The sequence below is a fragment of the Calypte anna genome, chromosome 3, assembly GCF_003957555.1.
Source record: "Calypte anna isolate BGI_N300 chromosome 3, bCalAnn1_v1.p, whole genome shotgun sequence".
NCBI lineage: Eukaryota > Metazoa > Chordata > Aves > Apodiformes > Trochilidae > Calypte > Calypte anna.
The window spans coordinates 24,239,518-24,255,619 of record NC_044246.1 but is presented as its reverse complement, the minus strand read 5'-3'; the positions used below and the strand labels follow the sequence as shown (position 1 = coordinate 24,255,619).

General features: G+C 34.4%; 1 protein-coding gene across 1 annotated transcript in view; it reads left to right on the top strand.

Moving 5' to 3' along the window:
* USH2A (usherin) overlaps window positions 1–16,102 on the top strand; it is a 387,112-nt gene that overhangs the window by 190,315 nt on the left and 180,695 nt on the right. Inside the window, exons 35-37 of the mRNA XM_008496570.2 lie at window positions 4,175–4,322; window positions 11,936–12,087; window positions 15,990–16,102. The exon at window positions 15,990–16,102 is cut by the window's right edge and continues 50 nt beyond it. Of these exons, the coding sequence (XP_008494792.2) occupies window positions 4,175–4,322; window positions 11,936–12,087; window positions 15,990–16,102 (413 nt within the window). The remainder of the gene's footprint in view (window positions 1–4,174; window positions 4,323–11,935; window positions 12,088–15,989) is intronic.

Genomic DNA, 16,102 nt, shown 5'->3' with positions numbered 1-16,102 from the left:
CAAAGATAAGTTGAATGATAACTAATAGAAAATTTACTAGAAATATATGAAATATTCAGAAAATGTCTCATCCCCCCAGCTTAGAAGCAAATGTTGAATATATTTGAAAATGTTAGCCTTTCATATTTTGTACCATGATAATCTGCTCTTTCTTCATAAAATCTGAATGTAGAAGGAAATAGGAGGGAGGAAAAATGTTCAGTGTGAAGTAGAAGTTTGTTTATTCAAATATTTTAAAAGACCTTGATGTTTTCATTGCATTTCTTTATCTCTGGTTTTATTTTCTGATGAAATAGGACAGCTTCAGCTCACTAACTAACCTGAAAATATGTGCATAAAAACATGGGATTGTCCCTTGTTTTAAACACACTGTTCATTTTATAACAATACCTATATAAGGATATTCGCTTTGATAAATGCCATAGAAAAATATTCTGCTCTTGATTATGAATAAATTTACATTTATGTAGACTGGATATGCATTCATTTTTTCTTAACATGCTCGTGAATGTTCTAAATATTATACCACAAAAAATAAACTACCTTCAGGTAATGATAAGGATCTGACTTGAACTTGAAAAACAAGGATATTCAGTCTAATTAATGCTTAGATTCACGTTGAAATTAATTCATTTGTGCCTAGATATTTCCACATAGTAAATTGTACGGCATATAAAATAGCACCACATCCAAAATTTCAGAAGCATTTTATGCCTTTATAACCAAGTGGGACTATTAAAAGGATGCGTGCTGTCCTTCACTATGCCACAGCAGTTCTCTGCTCCTGCCCAGGCCCTGTGCCTGTGGGCACAAGGCAGAATTTTTGGCTAGGATATGGAGAGCAACTGGGACTGCTTCTTTTGGTGCCTCTGTCTTGAAATATGGTTAAAACAAAGAAGTGTTATGGACTTGGTTTTTACTTCATCAACACGTACAGCTTTTCTAGCTGAAATGTACTGATGACATTTTTAGGAAACTTTGATCTTTATATTTTATTTCTAATTTTTTGTTCTGTTTTGGGTTATTTTTTTTAATTGCATTGTATCAGTGGAAAAAACAAAAACAAAACCCAGAAACTAAACAAAGAGAATTTATTCTGGTGATGAAGATAATAAGATTTACCTGGATAAAAAGCAAAGGGTCTCTGATAGGCAGGTCCTAGAAGTTTGAAAATGCTAAGTCTAAAAGTGCATGAAATACACCATATCTTTGAGGTGTGATAGTTTTCTTAAAATATGAAGATCCACTGTATTTAGAACTTACCACTTTATTTAGAACTTTATGAGTTATGAAGCTTATACATGGTCAGATTTTATACTTGATGAAATAAAATAAAACCAAGATAAACCTCAACAACAACAACAAAAAACCCCTGATAAAACTCATGCACCTGGAAAGAAATTAAATTGTTTAGTTTTTCATATAAAACTTAACCTGCATTTCAATAAAACTTTTAAAGTAAAGACATCAATGGGTTGGAAACTTAACTGAAGTCTTCCCATTTTTTTTTTTTTTTTGGTAGAATGAAACATTTTTATCCACTAGAACATTTTGTTTTTTCTTTGTTTCACAGGTAATGTTAATATTATTCCATGTCCATGCAAATAGTGGTTTTGGGCTATGTGATAAATTGGACGTTGAGGTATACAAATTTGCATCTTTAAACACAGGAATCCAAATCCTCATCATCAGAACTTTCAGCATCTAAAAGACTGCTGGTTTTAACTTTTGTGTGACTGGCTACTATAAGCACATTAAATAAAGTTAAGAAAATGTTTATCTGTGTATGCTGTTATCAGTTTTCAGAGTTTATTACTATTTAATATATACCAAATGTTAAAATGAATGCAACAGCTTTTATAAGCTAATCTGAGGCTTCTTTCTAAAAATCAGATGACAAGTTTTAAGGTCATTTCTCCATGGATTAGTGCTAAGAAACTTGCTTTTGTTTTGTTCATTTTTTCTAATCTGGGTGACGAAGAGCCAGGCCAGTCTGAAACCAAATAAAAAGCTGAAAGGCAGCATTTAGTAGCTGGGGTGGCACACCCATTTCTATGACTTGAGTGCTTTTGTGATTTAATGGTTAAGATGGTATGTCCTCATGGGTGTGCTTTGTGGGTGGTAAACTAGTTTAGGTACCAGCTTGAAGGATTGTTGTGTAGTGTCGTGTTTGTATCTTTCACAGACTCTCGAGGTGCTTTGGTATTTTAGCAAATTTCCCCTCAAATCTGTTGCTCAGTGATGTTCAGAGGGGCACAATGTGCCTTGATCTAGGTGTTAGAATTTCATGGCTTTGAGCATCACTGGATGGGATTGCCAGAGTCCCATCAATGTCCATTCCATTTGGATACACTGATCAAAAAATCCCAATACTTTAAAATGTCAATGAGCTTTCTTTTACTGAAGTTCATTAGAAGAATCAGAAATGTCATAGCCCAGCAAGTTTTAGAGATTAAAAAAATGATCTTCATGAAATTATTAGGAAGGCTGCTGTTTCTGAGCCCTTGAATGGAAAAGCCCTCCACTACTGAAGAGGGCTCAGTGGAAATTGGCTAGCAAGGCAAAAAGGAAGGTATGCAGAAGAGGTCTTCCAGAGCTGGTCTTTTTGGCTTCTTCATGAGCCAGCAGAAGTAAAATAATTTGAAGAACACTCTACCTTTGCTGGAAAGATGATGTTCTTAAATATTTTCCTTATCAAAATCCTAAAAGTTGTCTGAGTATCTGTCTAAGCTGAGTAGTTTTTATACATATATATATACACATTTAACATGATGTTTAAGGTGAATGCCATTTTTTGGACCTTCCCAAAACTGAGATTGCTTTCTTTTATCTTTATCTGATAGCCCAGACAAAACACAGGCAGTCATTCCGTACTTGTGTTGAGAGTGTAATTTCCAGTGAAATCAAAACCAGCTTGGTGTGTAAAATAGCCTCTCACAAACATTTCTTATTTTTACCTGTGGGGCTAGTGTACCCTTTTTAAGTGAGATAGAAAATATGTTGACTGCTCTCTCATTTGAAACATACTGAGAAATGGGAAATTCAAGCTAATCCTTTTCAATAAAATGTACTAGACTGAGTGAAATATATTATTCCTGGAGATCTGGAGAGCAGGCTTATTTTTCCTTTGTGTGCTGATGATGCAGAGCAAGCTACTTGTCCACTTCAGCAGACAGCCAACTCCTAAAAACAGAGGTGATCCCATAAGTTTTTATTAGGAATATGTCTGAATCTGAGTCATTGCTGAATTAGGTTTTGCTTTATTTTATTGCTAAGCGATAAAATTGAAACAAACAAACAAAAAAATTGAGATCCAACACAGAGTTTATATATTCTTGTATATTTTTTTAATCTCTAAGAAATTCTGTCTCTTGTCATTGATTTCAGAGCAAGACTTTGGAAAATCAGTACATGTAAGGACTATCACTGTGTAGTCTTATGTTTGTGCACATAAACCTGTAAAAGCCTATTATATGTGGCAATATGCACATTGTCTTGCCTATTATTGTTTCATAATTAAGCAAAATATAAAATAGTTATCGGTCTTTTCTTCCTTCGTAACTGAACTACAAATTATTTTATTTCATTATGCATAAACATATATTAATAACTGTTACATACTGATTTATAATACAGTGTTTTTTCAGTATTTTAATTGCATCTGCACACCACTCCGTACTGTCACGAAGTGCAGATCTCTCTGCATGACATTTTTTTTTCTCAGGATCTGTTCACTGAGATAATTTTGTAAGTGTGTTGCAAGTTCAGTATATTCCATTTTGAACTTTTAGGAACTTGAACCTTTTTCAGTAGATTCCAGAGGAGTTTTTGCACTGTAAATGATATATATTGTACTGTAATTCTCTTTAACTACAGGTGCAAAAGCAGTTGAAAACTAATTGTGATTATGACTCAGTCAAATGCAAAATTCTGTGAATCAAACATTAGTATTAGGCTTTAGCTATATTATACTTAAAAGTTAAGATTAATGAGTTCCACATCTTGTGAGTTAAGAAAAAAAAATTAAAAAATCTATGCTAAGAAAAGGATCTTCTATGAAAAGCACACACTTACTAAATTTAAAGATGTAAAAATGATAAAACTTTACAAAAAAAAAATTGCTAAAAGTATTGGTATTATATTGAAATATTTTTGTTTTGAATCATATTTTAAGGCTTGCACTGGAGGTGGATGTTCAATAAGCGAAGCTAGCACAGTTTTAACAGATGAGAGTACACCAGAAGGTGTTGCTGCTCCAAAAGCCCAGTCATATTCATCTGACTCCTTTAACATCTCATGGACTAAGCCTGAGTATCCGAATGGTAAGTGAACTCTTTTAGCCTCAAGTTAAAAAGATGATTAGTAAAGGTAAATTAATATTCTAAATGGCAGCTTATATGTGGTGCTTAATTTTTAATGATCATTTTAGCACATAAAATACCTGAGATAGTATCATTGTCTGCAGCTAGATTGTGCTTTTCTGCTTATTGTACAGTTACAGTGGCTCAAAAGTGCTCCCTTTTGATAGTTCTTGTGTACTACATCTCATTGTTTAATGTTTTCTGGGACAACTGGGCTGAGGAATAGGCATTTTTGAACAATATCAGTCTAGTATATTCATTTCACCCTCCAATAAAACATCAGTTTCTCTTACATTAAATGATATGCAATAATAATTAGATTTGTGTTCTTTGCAGTCATCTTTAAGGTGTGCATTTCGATGGCTGTGGAAATAAAATAATATACTTTCTTTTGTTTGGAAATATTTTCCATTCTGAAATAGGTATGTAAAACTTCTGGACAAATTTTACATTTTTAATAGTATCATATACCCTTGAGATTCCCCTTGATTTTATTATCATGTATGTAACAGTTGAAATCACAAAAGATGAAGCCACACAGAAATAACTGAAAGCAACAGAAATTTTTTTCTTCACTGGCTTATCATATTGATATATATAAACTATTTCCCACAGTGGTTTTACCTTTATTTTGTTTTTTGCCTCCAAGTTTTCCCTGTTTTCAGATGTGGCAGAACACATCCTATTTGAACAACTTTACTGCAAGGAACTTTAAATGATTCCCCCAAAACTGGTGATTTTAGAGCTACTTGTATGTAATATTTTGTAAGGTTTTGCATTAGTTTTAGAAAGAAACAGAAGTATGTCATCTGCTGTTAGATAATGAGTTTGATGATTTATGTGTCTTTGTATGGGAGTTATATTGGAAAATTTTGCTTCCTAGCCCATTAGAAATCCTCTAACCCTGTTTCTGAAGTCCCATAAGCATAAGCTGCAAAGGCTTAAAGGAAGGCAAGGGAGGAAGGGAAAAAGAAGGGGGGAAAAAGGGGAGGAAGGATGGCAGGGATGCCATGTGTCTGAATGATTTTCAATTAAATCAGCATCTTTTATGTGTATTAGTTTACATCAGGACCTGATCCTGTAATCTTTGCATTGTGGGAAAAGATGCAAATTGTTTAGAGAATTTTTTAACTGATCAAATATAAATACACACTTATATTTATAATATATGTGTCAGTGTCAACAGCACAGGATAGAGACCTATAGTTTGATAAATAAATTTCCACAAGCTTCCTGTAAGACAATTAAAAGTTTGGAATACATGACTAAATTTCATGGAATCATAAAATCACAGAATGCTAAGGATTGGAAGGGGCCTCTGTAGATCATTTTATCCAATCCTGTTGCTAAAGCAGGATCACCTAGGGCAGATCACACAGAAACATGTCCAGGTGGGTCTTGAAAGTCTATAAAGAAGGAGACTCCACAACCTCTCTGGGCAGCCTGTTCCAGTGCTCTGTCACCCTTACAGTAAAAAAATTTTTCCTTATACTGAAGTGGTTGTCCTTTGCCCCTTGTCCTGTCACAAGGCACCCCTGAAAAGAGGCTGGCCCCTTCTTCTAGATCCTTACCCTTCAGATATTCGTAAGCATTAATAAAATTTCCTCTCAATCTTCTCTTCTCCCGACTAAACAGCCCCAGGTCTCCCACCTTTTTCTCATATGACAGATGTTCCACTGATCATGCTGGTAGCCCACAGTTAGACTCTTTCTGGTATATCCCTGTCCCTCTTGAACTGGGGAGCCCAGAACTGAACACAATACTCTAGATGTGAGTATTGCACCTGTATCTTGTTGTTAATATATCATTTACTACATATAGGTTTACTCTCCTTTTAAACTATTCCAGACATCACCAAGTTGGATGGGAGTATTGATCTGCCTGAGAGTAGGAAGGCTCTGCAGGGGTGTCTGGACAAGCTGGATCATTGGCCAAGGTCATTTTCTTGAGGTTCAACAAAGCTCAGTGCTAGTTCCTGCACTTGGGTCTCAGCAGCCCCAGGGAACACTACTAGGGAAGAGTGGCTGGAAAGATGCCCAGTAGAAAGGACCTGGGGGTATTGCCGGCTGAATTTGAGACAACAGTGTGGCCAGCTGGCCAAGAAGGCTTGTATCAAAAATAGTGTGGCCAGCAGAACTAGAGAAGTAATTGTTCTCCTGTACTTGGCACTGGTGAGGCTGCCCCTCAACATAGCGTTCAGTTCTGGGCCTCTCACTAGAAGAGAATGTTGAGTGTGTCGAGAGAAGGGTAATGAAGCTGGTGAAGGGTCTGGAGCACAAGCCCTTTGAGGAACTGAGTGGGCAACTGGGGTTGTTCATCCTGGAGAAAAGGAAGCTGAGGAGAGACCTGATATCTTTCTCCAGCTACCTGAAAGGAGGCTGTAATGAGGTGGGTGTTCTCTTCTCCTGAGTATTAAATGGCAGGACAAGAAGAAACATGCTCAAGTTCTGCCAGGGGAGGTTTAGATTGGGCATTTCACTGAAAGGGAACTGGCCAGGGAAACAGATGAGTCACCAGCCCTGGAAAGTTAAAAAGATGTGTAGTGGTGGATTTTGCAGTGCTAGGTTAAAGGTTAGACCTGAAGGTGTTAAAGGTAATTTACAACTTAAATGATTCTATGAAACACAATAATCAGCTCTTTAGTTCACCTCAACTGAATGAACGAAAGATGTGATAAGATTCAGAAAAGCTTTATAAGAGAAGTTATATTCTTCTGTCCCTTGTCCCTTCATCCATGGCAACCAGAGGCTTTGAAAGCCTTAGTGACAACTCTATTGATATCTATATAGTGATTTTGAACAATGCAGTTATGTAATTACCAAATCTGTCATATAATCCACTCCTCTGTAGTCCCTGTGTAGGTATTTTTCCCTTCAAATATATGCTCTGATATTTTCACATCATCCTAGTATTTGAAGTCCATAGAGTATTTTTCTCTTGTGAATTTTGTTATTTTTTGGGGGTACATGGGTACCATGCAGATTGCTGTTGAAGGGTTTTCCTGAGGGTCACAACTGATGGAAGAGACTCAGTGAAGTCAGCTGTCACTGTCCTGTCCTGCTGCTTTTCACCTGTGAGCTCTTGCTGAGTGGATAAGAATGGAAGAATTACTATCTCATGAGCATTTGGCAGCCAGAAGAGAATTAAAAGAATTTTTTTTTCACCATAGCATGCTTACAGTTGTACAATGGTCAAGAAGGGATATGCAAATTTTCTCTAATTTTTCTCCACTGTTTTTGGAGTTTCAAAAAGATCATATAGATAATAACACATTTTCCCATTCTATTTCTTTCCAATTTTATCCCTTTTCTTATTTCATAAATATAGGGTGTTTTTTTTTAAAAAAAAAAAGAATATACTAAAACTTTTCACTGCTTAATCAGGAGAGCATGCATTGTTGAGTGACTTGATTTTGTTCAATCTCAGCATATCTTTTGGGCTGCCTAGTGGCCATGTCATTTATAATCTCTCTCTCTGTCAGTATTTTAAAACTGTGTAGGAGGCTGAAAAATATCATAGTTGAGAAGACTGAAATATGAGAAAAGCCAGCAGAAGGAACTGTCCCTTAAATTTTCTTACTTCAGCATTTTGTTGGTGTTTTCTCATAGTCAGTTCAAATCTAGCTTTTTTTTTTTTTTTAATAATTTTCTAGAAAGGTAGAAAATGCTTCCCAATTTTGTCATCATTGGTTGAAAACTGGTGAGTTTCAGTGTAGTAGGTGTAAGTAGTGCTTTCTGAAATTACTGAACAAAGTCTTTCAGGTGGAGACCTCAGAGTTGCAAAGATTTGCATATCATAAATTTTTATCCCCGTAGTAAATCTCTGGGGCTATTCTTTTATCTTCCTCCTCCTTTCTTCTGATACTATAGGACAGAAATTACTGTGTATTTCTCTGGGATGAGGAAGTCTATAAGCTGCTGTTGGTGTTGAATGGGCGTGCAGGCTGACTGGGGTTTGTACAGCATAGAGGTTACTATGCTCTATTTATATATGTGGGGCCCAGCCATAAATTGGAAAAAAGTTAAGGGGGATTAATATGCTACCCATGAGGCCAAAGGTGGCAAATAGGATTAAAGACTACTTGGCTTCCTTATAAAGATGCTGCAATGCAGGAGTCAAGCTGTGAGATAAAGGAAGACTTAGAGGTCACAGGCTAATGTAATCCAAACATGAATATTTAATTTCTGGGCTCCATTTTTGGTGAATTGATGGCTAATTTGCATTATTTTGTGAAAATATTTCATTTTGCAGAGAATATTAAAAGATGCACCTAGTTCTTTGTTAAAGGTTGCTCCAGAAATGCCATTTATCTATCAGGAAAAAAAGACATTTGGAAGATGATATGCTGAATATATTTGTAGTATACACATTTCCTTTTGTCTTATTTTCAAACTATCAATAAGAATGTTGATGGGACTTGGCCCAGAGATATGTTACTTTACAGCAGAACACTCCTCTATTTCTACCATGTGAATGTCACGTATGTAGATAGCGTGACAGAAACAATATTGACCATTTAGTTGAGGGTAAGGTATGAAGAGGCTTGTGAAATGACATGTGGTATCAGATATTTTCTTCTGAGCCTTTGCTATTCTAGTCACCTCAGTAAAGAGCCATATGTTCTTCAGAACACATCCATTATAGTCTTGTGTATAGCTTAGGGTCTGCTCTTTTAAAATCCATCCCCCTCATATCTTTTCACCACTGAAAATTTTCCTTAGATGGTCACTTCTCAAAAACCTCACAGAATCATAGATAAAATTAAGATTTGGACTGTACCTTCCAATATTATATGGTATTTTTTTTGGAAATACCAGGTACAGTAAAAACTAATTTATAAAATTAATCATTGAACTAAACCAGAACCTGTTCCTGCAAATCCATTTATTTGTGAGAGGCTACTTGTGTTTGTATTCAGGAAAAATGATGTAAGTAAAAATATGTTTGCTTAAGATTTGACCTCTGGATTGTATTTTAAGAGTAAAGTACTTGTAGCCTTTGCAGTTCTTTTCATCTTTAATATCTGGAATATCACTGACAGATTGTCTAGCCTTACCCAGGGAGAGAAGAGGAGAAAGAAAAAGGAAAGAGTGTGTAGTTTTCTTCAGTTTAACCTTAATTTGCATTGTTGGGTTTATTTTCAAAAGTGAAGCATAATTGCATTTTAGTCAATAGAGATTTTGTCTTCAGTTAAACCAAGTTTTAGTCTATCTACTAGACTTAGTAATTATGGAGGAACCACATCTTTTCATTCTGACTCAAAAAGCCTTATAAGTCACAAAAATGTGCTATACTCTTTAATGTTTCATGGATCATAAGCTTTAGGAATATGTACCAACCTTTGAGAAGTGAGTAAGCTTTGGTCTGACTTACAACTTTTCTTTTTAGTATACTTTGGAAATGCAGAGTGGTGAAATAAGAGGCTAAGTTATTTCTTCCTGGCCAAAACCAATTCTTGCCAAACTTGGAAAAATGTCTTCACATTCAAAAGTCAGACTACTAGTCCTTTCATTCTGAAATGTACTTCTTTCTTTTCATTCTGTGATTTTCTCCATCAGAGTCATATAAGACTAAGGCACAAGTAAAATCAAGGAAAAGTGTATCAGCTTGTTAGAGATGAATGTTCACTGCCAGTACTGGCAGGACTAACGAGCTCACAGTGTTGATAAACAAGATGCCAAATAGTGCTGTGGTTGCAGGAACATTTTACAATAATGGTCCAGGTAATTAATAGTCAGTTACAGTGGGGATCTCATAGATGTTCATATGACACCCATATTATTATCAAATGATGCCATTAGAATTTTTGCTGTTACCATATTATCACAGGAATTAATAATGATTTGTCAATTACTTTAGAGGGTTAGTGCTACTGGTATTGGTACTTAAAGTACTTCAGTGTTCCCCCCCCATAAAACACATACTTAATGCCAGCATTCACATTTAGGGATGTCCTTATCAGTCTATATTTAAGTATTTTTCCTCTGAGATAAATACAATTTTTATATATAAACACACACACACATATTTTTTTATTTAATGCAGGCAAATATCAACCATTAATACCTTTGCTTTACAAGCAGCTAAGCACAGAATCCCAAGGAATTTTTCTTAAGGAAGCCTGTCAACTGTGGTAAGATTGATAGTGTGAGATTTACTAGGACTTCCTCCCACACACACATCTTTGCTAACTGGAGTTTAGCCTCTTGCTTTTCTAGAAGAGAAAAGGACCAAGGAGTTTGTGAATCACTTCACCATACTCAGCTCTTCGTTGCTTTAGCATATAAATCTTTCAAACTATAACTCTTCAAAGCTCAGCTGAAACAGTTGTGTGTATGCTTTTATTTATGAAGTGTTTCTCCGTTCAGAAGAGGGGAAAAATCTTTTCTCAATTTCAAGCAGAATCTTGCCCAGTGTAGTTTCAAACAATATAGGAAAGATAAACAGAGCTGTATTTTTTTAATATGAAGATGTTTTCTGTAATGGGAAGATTAGAAAGCATCCTCCTAACTGAACTCACTTCTAATGAATACTATTGCTTTGCAGTTGTTGTCCTTAGTATTTCATATTTACTAGAGTTTTAAAAAGAATATTCAGAAGTGAGAAAGATGGAGGAATAGCCATGTGAAAAAGGATTCCTTTCCAAGCTCAACTGCTGAGATATAAGAAAATCTGTGTCTGCAAGATTCAGGCTAAAATTCATTAAATTAAAAACATTGTGTATATGTGATCTGTACAGGATCTATGCTATTTTACCATGTGCCATCAGAAAAACGAAGATTTAGATTTCTTTTATATGAGTTCACTTGCAATTTTTGAGTTAGAATTAGCCAATTACACAAGAAGGACCATTCTGTACTCATCTAAAATCTTGGTAACATTTGGTTTTAATTTGCAAATATGTTTTCTTTCTTTAGATTGAATAGGTAAGGTGTAGTTTACTTCAGGAGTTTTTCTATAGCATACTGAGAAGGAAAAAGCAATCCATATTATTTTATGTTTTTATTCAGAAAAGGGGGTAAAATTGCTTTCCTAAACAACTCTACCCCAATTTAATAAAGTATGTTGTTTGTTGCCAAAACGCAGAAAACCTGAGATAACTGCAGACAAGAATGAATATCAATAAGGTGTTTTGTGTGACAAAATAATTTGTTACTGATTTATTTTAGTTATAGCACTGGCCTGAGATTTCCTTCTATTTTTCAATTTTATTTTAGATAACTTTTTTTTTCCTTGAAATCTAAAGCTGTTAAGATTTAAGATGATTTTTTGTGTCTTTCCAGTTCTTGTTGTGATAGCCATATGCAGTGTAGGCTGTGAAAGGGAATTGGCTCAATTTTCCTTATTCCAAGGTGGCTAGCTGCTATTCAGAAATGAGCTTATTAAGGGTTAATCTTTGAAACAGTTTAATTGTCTTCAAAAGATACAATCCACCTGAGAGCTTTTCAGCAGTTCAAAGTGGGAGAGTGTAAACTGATTGAAATACTGCTACTACCAACTTAATGTCTGTAGCATTAGTTTACTTCTAAATCTGTAGCTCTTTAGATACTGAGTGCTATCACATTGTTTTGTAGGTGTTATTACTAGCTATGGATTGTATATGGATGGTGTTCTCATGCAAAATTCATCCCAATTAAGTTGTTATGCTTCTGGACTTGCTCCTTGGAGTCTGCATTCCTTCAGGGTCCAGGCATGTACTGCAAAAGGTTGTGCTTTGGGTCCACTGGTGAGTACCTTAATTTGCATTCTGGGAGTGTAATAAATGTCATATGGCAGTGAATATTGGAGTAAATGGTGATGATTCACTCTGGTCAGTACTAACCCATCTGGCAAAATGTGACATTTAAAAAAAAATCCTGTTTAAGAGCTGCTAAAGATTTGATAGGTCATTGTTAGGCACCGTTCCAAAGTAGAATATAGGTACAGAGAAGAAAGGCAAAAATTGAGGCTGAAACACACATTATTGAAATTAAATAGAGTTAATGTGTTAGAAAGGTTCAGATGTACTTAAGCCAGATTTATAAGGATGTATATAAAGAGTTACTGTTCCAGTAATGAGCAAATTTGTAGCTGCCTGACTGAAAGGACTGAAGTTAATTTGAGAATCTCAGAATCCAGAAGTGGCAACAGGAACAAGGAAAATATTGTGATTTATAAGTAACCTTTGAATGCAACTATGTGATTGAAATGTTACCATGGACATTCTATAACAGTCTAGTACAATGCTACATATTTTCAGGATTTGAGAATACAGGAATATTAAATCAGAGGTGTGAAAAACAAGCCCAATAAGGCTTCTTTATGTTGTTTAAAGTTTTCAAACGTATAGCTGAACTGATAAATCCAGTATAATATCATAGTACTTTAGTTGAATAACTGGAACAATAGCTAATGTGTTTGGTTTTGTTTTCAATTATAACAAAGAAACCTGTGTTAAGCCTGAGGCTTAATTTGAGTTGAATTCACATTTATATGTGCACTTTTAATTTTTCTAACAAGGAAGAAAACAAAAAAGAAAAAACAAAAAAAAGGAGGTTTGGAAATTTTTCATTTTGTTCTCTTTATTTTTCCATCATATTTTATTATATCACTATATTGTGTTCTGTAAAGAACTCCCAGGTTTGGTTTTTTTGTTTGGTTTTTTTTTATATAATTAATTAGCCATATTTTCATTATTCTTTCCAAGATTGCATTCTTTCACATGCTGGTAACTGGCTATCTGTAGAAGACAACTAGGCTTTATAACCATTAAACATTTTATAGCTTGCTGTACTTTGAAGGATATTTACTCTTAAAAGGTTGGATGGCTTTTTGCCAGTTTTCTTGCACATTTTTTACAACCTCATGTATAGCCCAAAAGTAAACCTTGTTGCACAGCATTCGATTGCAGTAATCTAATCCTTTGTGTTAGCAGTGACATTTAAGACGTTACCAGACTTTGCATACAGATAAAATATGTGTGTTTTCAGTACTTCTGTCCTAACAAATAGGCATCAAAAGGACTGAACAGCAGGAGTTAGAGTCTTAAAAAGATACCTTATTAGCCTTTTTTCACATCTCCACTGAACTGCAGAGTTGTAACTTGGCTTTTCAAACAGTTCAAAGCAGGGGTCGCTTTGGCTGATACTCATCTGCATCCCATGATCAGCACTCAAACTATTTTCCAAAGCCAGTGATCCATCTCTAATCACAGGAATTGAAGTACAACATCTTTATTTAGTCTCACCTAAGTGCTGCCAGGAAGCTAAAGCACTGCATCTGACTTTTTGAAAGATTTTTATATCAAATACAGAATAAATCCAACACTTAAAAGGAAAATCCAAATGTTTTGCCTGTACTCTAAATAGTATGGGAAACATCTTTGAACAGTAAACTCATACACTTCAAGCTATTTTCATTGCAGATTTTCTGCTCAATGTGCCCTAATCGATGAACAAATGCTATGTGACTATCCTAAATACAGGATTTCTCCAGCTTATGTCTCTGAAGATCTTAATCAGTTATGAGAGCATCATCAGTTACTATGTTTCAATAACTTTTTTTATTTGTGTTGGATAGTTTTGTGCAACTTTTTTCAGTGACTATGATTTATTTTCAAGTAAAATGCAAATTGGTGACATGTAAATAAAAAAATGTTAATAACTCTTTCTAGTATAGCCAGTATTGTTTTTGTGTCTGATCTCAGGGTTTTTTTCTTAAATAAACACAAATACAGCTTGTCAAGAAATGGTGTAATTTCTAGTAGATCCTTTAGAGATATTTAGCAGATCTGGAATTCTGCTTAGTGTTAGTTCTTGTAAATATCATAAATAAATGGAAATGGTCAGCACTGAGTATTTGCAATCTCAACCCACTCAAACTTAAAGTTCAGATGTTTCACTTATGTGTATGTATGCTAGGACTTTAAAAAAAACTTAAATGGGTAACACTGTCTTCCCAATATTACTGTTATTCCTAGTTTGTGATTTAGTGCTACTTACATGATAGTAAAGTATTTTTATTGTGTTATTAATAAACACATCTGAAAATATCACAGAATAGTGTATAAACTAAGTTTAGAAAAAGAAATATGAAGCAGGTTTTCTGTGCTATGTATTTATATACAGAATGTGGCATCTTACACAAAATACTCTTTTCAAAGTATACTGTAGAGTTGTAGTTTTAAAGGACACTAAACAGAGTGATTCTAAACAGTGTTTCAAAAATTTTTATGCTGGAAAGAATAGTGGTCACAAAGAAAGACCCTTGTAATACTGTAAGAATTTTCTGAGAAGCAGTCACAGGCTAGAGGACAAAATATAGCTTTTCCAACAGATTGCTACAAATTCATAGTGTTTTAAGAGTATCTTAATGCTCTTCATTAGAAAAAAATACGTAGTATTAATTTCTGCATGTTTCTGATATGGTGATATTGTAGAACCTGCATTTAGCAGCACAATTTACAGGAAATTATTTTAGTTTAGAACGCACAGTAGCTCAATGAAATTCTTCCACATGGATATTTTTGTCTGAAATATCCAAATAATCAATGTGGCACTCAGCCAACAAATCATGAAGCATTTGTTTATCTTAGACATGTCATTTATCCTGTTGACTTTACTGAAACTGCTCACCTATTTTAAAAATATTAAACTGTATGAACATAGAAACAGAGGTAGAGATATCGATGCACATCAAAGATCTACCCTGGTACTTTTAATCAATAAAGTTGCCAAATTTTACATGCTAAACCATAAAATATTCATGTTTCAAGGACAAAGAAAGTAGGTTTGGTTATTTTGATGACAGAGCAGGTGTGACATATTAAAAATAGCATTTATTAGCACTTCCATGAACTTTCAGCTGAGAGGCACTTAGAAAGGTGTGAAACCATGTTATACCTTTGAAAATATCAAATAAATAATGTATGAGAAATAAACTTATTACCATAAATAATGTAGGAACAAAATATTTTGTTCTGTAGCACTGAATGTTTACTACAAGACGTGAAATTTAAATAATAAATTTCTAGAATACTGAATGAGTTTTTATTCCTATAAAAAAATATCATTCATACTCATTACATTTTACAGCTCCTTTATTGTATTTTGTTTTCTCTTAAAGATCTAATCTTATTGTAATTTAGATTTCTTAAGTAAAATTAGAATTTATTTCAGGGAGCAAGAAATATTCCACAAAGAAGCTACTTTTCTCTTTCAAATATCTACAGTATTTTACTGCAACATTTGAATGCTTGTTCTTTACTATTGTATTTTAAAATGCAGGGACTCAAAACCCTGTGATCCTCTATTTCTGTTTCCTCCCCTTACGTGAAGCTGAAATTATTCATCCATAACTCGTTTTCAAGAAGTGATTCTTACATTCTTTTCCAGTATCTAATTCCTGTTTCTTACAGGGGTTTCTGTATAAAGTATGTTAGTTGGTGGAGAGCTTCAAACAAATGTAGATGAAAGGCAAGTAAAATGCAGGTAAAAAGGAAAGTAATGGCAAGTGAAAATTAGGACACCTGCAGAGTTAGTTACCTTTTTTTCCTTAAAGAAATAACTTTTTTAAACATTTTATATTTCTCAATTCTTATCTGTTTGTAAAATATGACAGCCAGCCTCTATCTCATGGTTATACTTACAGGTAGAAGCTCGTACCATGGAAGCTCCCCCTGAGGGAACAGTTGATGTATTTACTGCTGTTGATGGGTCCAAAGAAGTTCAAGTAAAATGGTTTGCCCCAAATAAACCTAATGG